This window comes from Sesamum indicum, linkage group LG5 (genome assembly GCF_000512975.1).
Source record: "Sesamum indicum cultivar Zhongzhi No. 13 linkage group LG5, S_indicum_v1.0, whole genome shotgun sequence".
In the NCBI taxonomy this organism is placed as follows: Eukaryota; Viridiplantae; Streptophyta; class Magnoliopsida; order Lamiales; family Pedaliaceae; genus Sesamum; species Sesamum indicum.
Genome location: NC_026149.1, coordinates 2,233,214 through 2,242,804, shown reverse-complemented (window position 1 = coordinate 2,242,804; position 9,591 = coordinate 2,233,214). Strand labels below are relative to the sequence as shown.

The window sequence follows — 9,591 nt, the reverse complement described above, 5'->3', positions numbered from 1 at the left end:
TTCAATTTAAATTAGAATTTATCAGAGATAAAGTTGTTCAGAGCATTGGCAATCAAGACAACAATCTTCAATATGGCTCATAAAGCACAAAAAACGTCACATTCCCGGAGCATACGCTGATTATCTATCTAGTTGGCCTTCACAGGTTCTGTAGTAAGTCCATATCCAAATGGGAATAGAGGATCGTAGTGTCGATCCCCGACGTTCATCGGAAGTTGATCAACGTTTTTGAACCATGTACGTGAAAGCTTGCCGGTGAAACCATAATCGCCATATAAAACATCAGCAACACCTTGGCCTTCCGTCCCTGGAAGCCATGCAGCTACAAGGGCATCAATTTGTTTAAGATACGGTTGGATAACGACTGGACGCCCCGTGATCAGAACAACTACACATTTCACTGATGAACAGACATTTGTGATAATACTAGGCCCCGGATCAGGGAGCGTCAAGTTTAGGTTGTCTCCAAATGTTTCTGCATACGGTGGCTCCCCGACCACAACAATTGCATATGAGAACTTGTTCGATTTCACATAACCAGAATCCGGATTCTCACTGAACACAACTTCTGTTTTCGGGTCTACTGTATTCTTTACTGCTGTCAAGATTGTGGTACCATCTGTGATGTTGCCACTCTGTCCCTGCCACTGAATCGTCCAGCCACCGCATTGGTTACCAATGTTGTCGGCATGAGTTCCTGCAACGAGAATCTTTGATGCCTTCTTAGGAAGTGGTAGTAATGGCTTGTCTGCAGATTTGCCGTTCTTGAGCAGGACAAGTGATTTTCTTACCGCTTCTCTTGCCAGTTCCCTATGCTCCTGTCAAGTTAATAGAGAATGCATAAGCAGATGAACTGTACATAGTCTATTCTAGAAGGAGCTTCCAAGAACCTCAGTTAAAGTGGATATTTCACTATCATACCTGACTTCCCAGGTACTTGGTCATGCTATAATCAGCCAACGGGTGTTCAAACAGACCCATTGTGAATTTGACTCGTAGAATCCTCTTCACAGCATCATCAATGCGACTCATGGAAATGAAGTTACTTTTCACCAAGGAGGTGAGACCATCAATGAACTCTGTATAGTTGTATGGAACCATAATCTGCATGGTTATAGTAATTGATTTATTTGAATAGTTCTTCGTGATTGGATTATATGGCATTGTTCAAGAGATTAACGTGAAGAACTTTTACTATACCGACCATGTCAATTCCAGCGTTGACTCCTGCTAGGATTGAATACGTATAGTTGGCGTGAGGAGGAGACGTAATCCTGTCAATTCCCTGCCAATCTGAGATGACAAATCCCTGAATTGTTTGATGGATGTTAAAAACTCGTATCAGGTAGATTCATTTATTGTGCGGGCAAGAGGAAGATTAAGTTTAGTATTAAATCGATTACTCTAAAACGCTGTATTGTCTTGAGAAAGCCAGTGATGAGATCACGATTAGCATGCATTTTTATCCCGTTCCAGCTCGAGTAGGAGATCATGACCGTTGACACGCCCTTGATGATTGAGTCGTAGTAGGCTGGCATATGAATGCTAAGTAATGCATGTCTGGTTGCCACTGTGTTATTCTCATTTATTCCTTTGGTCGTTCCACCGTCACCAACGTAGTGTTTGGCGCAAGCCATAACATTTCGTCTGAACACAAAAAACACATGCACACAAACAATCTTAATTACATAGTTCCAAACAAAAAAGTGGGCGGACTAGATACAAACTCATTGACATAGTTCCAAAGACCCCCATTCCCACCAAGAACAGTTTCCATAGCTGATCACTACCAAAGTCAAGATCTGATTCTTTGACAACAACGTTGGACCAGATGTCATGTTTTGTTCCTTATTTTTGGTTTATCTGCTGTTTGTTTTCTCTTTACAACTTCAGTGGTGGTCCATGTCTCTAGTACCTAACCATTAAGCAAAGTGCCAAAGTTGCTTTCTCATTTCTAATGGCAAAAGTATACATCCTTGACAAGGAAGCTTTATATTAAGGTTTATCATTCTTGCATAACCAAACTAATGGTCCATCAAGAGGAGCAACTTTGACCCACTTTTTAAGAAGATAAGACGGTAGGCAAATGCCGAGTCTAAACAAACTTTGAACTTAAAATAAACTTGCCACGCTCACGGATCTTGATTTCGATTATCTTATGTAATTCAAATCATAAATGAGCAATACTGCAGCCTCCTTTTGAAGAATTTAGTTCACAATACTATACTTTGGTAACTGATTTCAATTTTTTTTGGCAGAATTTTTCAAGAATGCAATGATTAAGAACTTACGGCCCAGCAACGTAGGGAACGCCCTTTCGACCATTAGCCGGTGTGTCTCCTTGTAGTCCAGGGATAATCTCGGTCATTGCTCTAACAACATTCGGATCTTCACTGTAGCTCTCATAACACCGGCCCCATCTTGGATCTCTGCACACCTGTTATTGAATCAAAATATCATCAAAAGCCTGATACTCGACCTGCGATTAGTTCGTTAAACTCCTGTCCAAACTTCGTATTAAGCTGGTTACCGCAATGCAAGGTGCAAAAGTATAAGGGATGCCTGTAGCTCTGACTTCAAGAGCAGTTGCAGCTCCAATTTTCTTCACCAACTGAGGGTCTCTGTTTGAGGAAAACACATTTCACTATAAGCAAACGATCATTGACAGGAATTAACCTCAATCTTGTTAATTTAAATAGGTTGCAACTGCGAAACTACTCGCCTAGTAGCGCCTAGACCAACATTGTGAGGAAAAATCGTGGCCTTGTAGACATTGTTGTGGCCATGAACTGCATCAATCCCATATATCATCGGTATCCCAAGACGGGTTGACAGTGAGCCCTTCTGCAAATCATTCACCATGTCGATCCACGTCTCAGGCGATGCCTGTGGAGCCGGAACGCTGCCTCCACCACTCAACACACTGCCTGCGCACCAAAACCGAATTAGATATCCTGACATAGAAAATATTAATTCAACAGCATTACAGCATCTTACTTATAAGTACCTATGAAATACTTCTTCATGACCTCAGCTGATGCCACCGATCGTTCGATTTGTGTCATTTGGCCTATCTTCTCAGCTAAGGTCATCCTGTCCATTAAGTCGTTGATTCTCCTGTTTATTGGCTGTTTCGGATCTTTGTATATCCTGTACTCTTCTGCATTTACTGACGCTGCCCAGCAATACAAAACTAGAATCCCAATCAAGAATACAGGAGCTTTTGCCATTTTTCGCGGTAACATGGACTTCAAACTGAAAAATACAAGAAATCTTTAACCATTGAATGTAAATTTACATCAATCAACACCATAAGTATGACACTCAACATACATACATTTATAGATTGAAATTGAATTCGTACACAGCTCCCTTTTTGATCAGGGATTGACAACAACAGAACAGAGAACTTGAAGGGACTTAAAATCTGAATTCAGTCATACAACTTATAAATACTGACATAAATGCAGATTCATTTGGAATGAAATAAAGACGGAAAACAAGAAATCCCGTTCTGTAATGGCAAAAACAGATCAAACTACTTCAAAATTTTGGACATGATCAAGAACCAATCAAGTTATGACATTTCAGCCCATACCATATATTTGATGCTGCTGTTTACAAGTAAAAAGCTTAATATGAACTCAGAATGTGGAATGGTCAAATGGAAGAAAAGAGATTCTTACAGTTCTTCAATATGATCACCAGCAGAGAGAGAGAGAGAGAGAGAGAGAGAGAGAGAGAGATTTTCTTGGGAAGAAATGGGGTGGGATAGAGGTGGAATTTATAGAAAAGTTGGCCTGAAATCCATTGTTAGCATGTTGGGATTTGAAGAGTTTTATGTGATTTATGATGAATCTTGCTTTGTTCCAAAGGAAAATAATGAAGAGTTATTTTGGTTCCGTAATAATTAATGATTTATGGATGAGTACGTGCACAAGTGGTGTGAGCACGCACGAGCCCACCTGCATACGGCATGCCTATTTTGGGGGCTAAAATCTAAAATCGAGAAGATACTGGGCTTATTTATAATTATTATTATTATTATTATTTTCCTTTATAATTCAAAGCGGAAAGATGATACACGAAATTTCCCAATAAGAAGAAAACTCATCCGTTCACATTTTCTCCAACGCAGCAGATTGTTTAAGGAAACACAGAAAATAACAATTAAACAACTAGACAACGTTGGGTGAAAACTCATCGTACTTCTATCTTGTTTTAACATATGTCGGCACCCCTAACAACCTCCCACTTTTGCGTAATTTGCATTTTACACCCTCTAAATTAAACTTCTATCGCCTATTTGCACAGTTGAATTGGGTTCATTGTATTTAAAATTATTAATAGATACAAAATTTCCTCCTGAAAAGAGAAAAATAATGTTACCTCTTAACTTTTAACGAACAAGTTTCTTACATCCTATCTCAAGGAGTCGCATTACCCTATTTTTTTTTTTCAAGAAAATCGTGTCTATTACTATTGTCACAGTGGATTATATTTCATTTAATACGAATGAGATTGGAATTTTGACATTTTTATTGAAAATAAACTGAACAAGGTTTTTTAAAAATTTACATTTTATTTTTTTTGAACAGTTTAAATTAAATTAATTTACATTAAAGTGTATAAGTAACTCCTTACCACCTTCTGTAGCTTATTGCTAAAACTATGAATATTAAATTATTATTTCAATCACTCAAACTTTAGCTTTTTTTTATTATTTATTTTTACGTTCAAACACTTTCAACTCTCTTTGTAACTGAATTTACAACTCTTTTTTATATATAATTTATTTCCATCAGGAAGTGCTAATTTGCATTTAAAAAAAGTATTTAATTCGTATGGAGTTTAATCTGTAATAAATTGAGTTGTGAAGCACATGTTAGGTTTATTGTTGTTCGATATTCTAAGATTACTAAAAGGAAAGTTCCGTGTAGAGTTTGAAACGATGAAGATTTGAGCTTTGTCCACCCAAAAACTTGAGTTGCTGCGTTGTCTGAACCTCTCAACTTGTATTTTGCATTATTAATCTAATTCTTGCATACTTTAATCATAGTTCCCAAAAGCCGCCGCGCCTGCAAAAATTTCAGTCATAATACATTATGCAATTTGAATTATGTCTGTTTTTATATTTTTTAGATCGAAATCTATTTTTTTATGTTAATTTATAATTTAAATTTTATGAACTTTACACATTCTCGTGTAGGATTATTTTTTTTAATTTATTTTTCTATTGAAAAATATAACATGCTGTGCATTTTAAAAAGTATCACATCGCATGACTCTTAAATATCACACATGTGCACTGCATGTAATTTTTTCGATTAAAATACTTGGTTGAAAATAATTATAAACGACAAAGTGTAAAATTTTGTGAAGTAGAGATGGTAATTGACATAAAAAAAAGTTTAAATATCAAAATATAAAATCAATCGTAGTTAAACCTAATAATTTGGAGTTGTTTTTGGATAAATTTTTTGAAAATAAGTTTGAGTCTTGGAAAGCATGTTGGGAAATATGATGAGTATTTATTGAGGGAAATGTCACCTTTTGTTATTTATACTATTATAAATAAAACTCTTTAGTTGTATTAATTTTTTATTGTCCTAGTTTATTCTTTATGTACCCTTTAATTCATTCAATTTTTTTCAAAAAAATTATTAATAATAGTAATTTTAATATTTTTTTTAAATTATTTTATAATGACTATTGTTTTCTCTTTCAACCACTGCTTTATATCACTCAACCACTACTCTGTACTTCTCTCTCACATCGAAAAAATTTATTACAAATTGATTTCAGCAAAAAATGTCAAAATACTAATTACAATTAAAAATCATGACAAACCTTTTGATCATAACTAAAATCATAATAAACACTGATTAATGATAAAAAAAAAAAAAAATATAAGTTTTCGCATTTAATGATAAAAAAAAAGAAAAATTGAAGTTCTCGCATTGGTTAATTTTATTGTGATGGTTGTATTAATTTATCATGATTTTTATAGAAACCCTTTAGAAAGATGGTTGGAATACGATAACAACTCGCAATCAACAAGCTGTGAGTTCGAGTCTGATGAATATAGATAATAGTAGTATTTTATTTGTTTGTTTATTTTAAATGTTTTGATTGATTTAGAAATATTAATGTATTAAATTAGTATTTTAGTTTGTCGGTACTAATCTAACAGTAAACATTGAACAGTATAAGAAAAAAATTGGGATTATGTTCATGTTTGTTACTTAACCTATGTAAAATCCAAGGCACTACAAAATTCAGCAAATGAGTCGGAGGAAAATTCTTGTCAAAATTAGGTTTGACATGATCAATCCATTACAAAGGAAGTATAAATATTTGTTATGTGATTGGATACTTTTCCTGAACTATATGTTAATAATACTGTAAGTGTATTATACTTGTCATATCATTGATTTAAACCCGATTAAATCTAAATTGAGTTAGAAATTTCATATAATATATATATATATATATAGATATAGATATTTCCGTCCACGTCGGACTTCTTACTTAGAGTTATCCCATGTTACCAAAACATAATTCCATGTGTTTTAACCCTAATCTATATTGTCCTCTTGCAATACAGCAGATCATGGAAACTTTATTTTTTATTTTTTAAAAAGAAAATTGAATTGAAAAGTGCTGTGGCAGATTGGGATTTAATCAAAGAGTCTATATTTGATCTATTTTAATTGAGTGAATTTTGGATCTTTCAGTTCAGGACAGGTTGGTTTCTTATAAAATAATGGTAAATTGTTATACAAAATCAATACACAAAAGAAAAATGATTACCAAGCTGTCGGTTTGACTTCTATAACAGAGAGTAAGGTCTGTTGTTTTAGTACTACTTTATTTATTTATTTATTTTATATGTATATTTGATTTAGAATTATTAATCTGATCAGTCAACTTTGGTGTTGATGAAAGGAAAAAAATTAATAAGAAAAAAAAAAAGAGAGGAAAAGACTATTGTGATGCCATCCCATGGGATTTTCTCTCGACGTATGATGAAATTATGTAATTTTTTTTTTCTTTAAATGAAATTTTGAAAATTGGACGGAGTGGATGAAAAGTTTTGAAAATTTGTAAAAAAGAAATTTTGTATGCTTAGTTCATTAAAAAACTTTAAATAATAAGAAAACTCATAATTTATTGTCCACAATGACATTTTGATCAGTTTATTATAAAAAAAATTATAATATTAGTTTTATAAGTATGGGAGGGTGGTAGCTTTAGTCTTAAACGAATTTATTTTGATATTTTTGTCCTGTAATTTTAAAAATTCGTATATTGAGAATAAAAATGGTCTAAATTTTTGCTAAAATGACTGTAAAAGTCACCCAATGAAGCTTGCCACATGCAATTCTTCGATAAATTTTTGTCCTAAATGTGCGAATTTTTTAAATTATTGGTCAAAATTATTAAAATAAATTTGTACAAAATTAAAATTATCAACATCTTATACTTATAGGACTAAAATTATAATATTTTTTATCCTACAATTTTCACATGATCAAAAAAGTTCCAACATTCGTGACATTAAAAATAATAATACATGATAAATAAGAATATGGCTGAAAAATTACTAAAAAAATTTAACAGCATTACGAATTTAACAAACAAAAAGAGCACTTGTGCACTATTTCAAAAAATACTGAATATTTTTGTTACTATAAATTAACAAAGAAGGGTTTTACGAAAATTTTGCAATGGAATTTATGCAATTTATTCAAAACAAAAGTACCTTAATTAATGTTGGTGGTGTGCCACTACACTAAATAATTGGAGTGCACTAATGTCTAATAACACACGTTAGAGTTGAATGCTCAACCCCTTCAATGTAGATCAGATTGGAGCCTCAAGGGATACACCAACGGAATCTGTTCGATTTCACAGTACTGACTGTTGTGGTATGTTGTTTCTACGTGCATATAATAAATAATTTTTTATATTTTAACATATATTATAAATTAGAGTAAAATATACAAATTAATACATTTTATTAAAATTCTGATTGTTGAATAGTATTACTTGTTTTTCCGTGTTGAAGGGCCATTCTCATTTACAACCCAACATATGCCCATGATTTTCACTTACCAAAAATATATAAACTGCATCTTGTTTGCTTCTATCAATCTATGTGCACAAATCCAATTCAATATATATGTGGTGCATTATGGGTCTTATCTTTTCCCTTTGCTCCTCAATCTTTATATCTTCCAATAAAATGTAATTTTTGTCTCATAATTATAATTAAAGGTGGTATTTTTTTGTCATTTTAGAATTTGAACTTGCAATAGAGAACTATAAGTACATAAAAAAAAAATAAAAAAACTGAATATTTACTTCAGATGTAGCTGAAAAATGTTAAATTCATTTCAAATTAGCATATATTTGTAATCCCTTTGATTTTGAAATTTTTTATTTTTGGGCCAATTTGACTGATCTAGCATTTTTGCACTAGTGATTTAGACTAAATGTACCAGTACCCCCTTTAGTTATAGGACTAGAACTGTATTTTTCTTGAAATTCACATGTCACGTCAACAAAAGTAACAGAAAAAATTAAAAAGCTCCAAATTAATTAAATTATGTGCAAGGCAGCGAGTTGTGGACTAAACATGCTATTCTTTTAATTACATTCCTCAAGTATGATTTCTAGATCAAATAGGATTGAAAGCGCCACCATCCTATCGTCAGTGGATCAAAATTGTATTCTTTCATATATATATATATATATATATATATATATATCAAATAATTGCTTGGGTGGAAGAAGCAGACTTGTTGTATAGTAAAAAAAGGTGATGTCAATTCAATCGTCAATCACACACTAAACAACAACCTAAAGACCATACATTTTCCATCTACACAAAGCTGTAGTAAAAAACAGTAGAAAAGGAAATGCGTTTCTCATACACATGTTAAGTGTATAAGACACTTATACACACACGACACAACCTGAATTATGACAAGTGATGTGTATAAATATATGTATGCATAAACTTATTACGTCTCCTTAATTTATTTAATTTGAAAGACTAATTAGACAAAGGAAATCCATTCTTCAAGGTTAGTTTAGCTCTCAAGTAAAGGAAAGATGTTCTTATTATTATTACAACAAGTGATTAAACAGTGCTTATCAAAGATGTCTCAACAACCAATCACGCAAATGTAAGTGTTCTTACACCGGTGCATATATATATATATATATATGATTAGACAAAATTAAACCAGTTTTGCACAAGAACTTTATGATGAACACAAACAGTGCTTTATTCATTAATGACTCAAATCATATATAATTATATAAAAACACTGTAATGATCAGTAGAGCAGTAACACGAGTAACAATTAGTAACATCTAATCTTAATGATCACTGTGTTCCCGTGTGCAGGTTGGAGGGTCTTGAGGTTACCCGTTGCTCATACAGTACATTAAGAATGCATACGTACTTATAATATATACATATATATATCCAAGCAGATTTATATGTATATATATATATATATAATCATCTGTAAAGGGTTGAGAAATATATGGGTGATGCATATGAAAATGGAAGAATTA

At 32.6% G+C, this 9,591-nt stretch overlaps 1 protein-coding gene across 1 annotated transcript; it reads right to left on the bottom strand.

Moving 5' to 3' along the window:
• LOC105161676 (beta-glucosidase BoGH3B) lies at nucleotides 1-3,884 on the bottom strand. The gene is made up of 9 exons (XM_011079450.2): nucleotides 3,687-3,884; nucleotides 3,008-3,255; nucleotides 2,723-2,927; nucleotides 2,531-2,621; nucleotides 2,292-2,437; nucleotides 1,404-1,647; nucleotides 1,205-1,309; nucleotides 922-1,104; nucleotides 1-818 (listed from the first exon to the last, which is right to left on the bottom strand). Exons 2-9 carry the CDS (start codon nucleotides 3,243-3,245, stop codon nucleotides 129-131), a joined length of 1,902 nt encoding a protein of 633 aa, XP_011077752.1. The 5' UTR covers nucleotides 3,246-3,255; nucleotides 3,687-3,884; the 3' UTR covers nucleotides 1-128.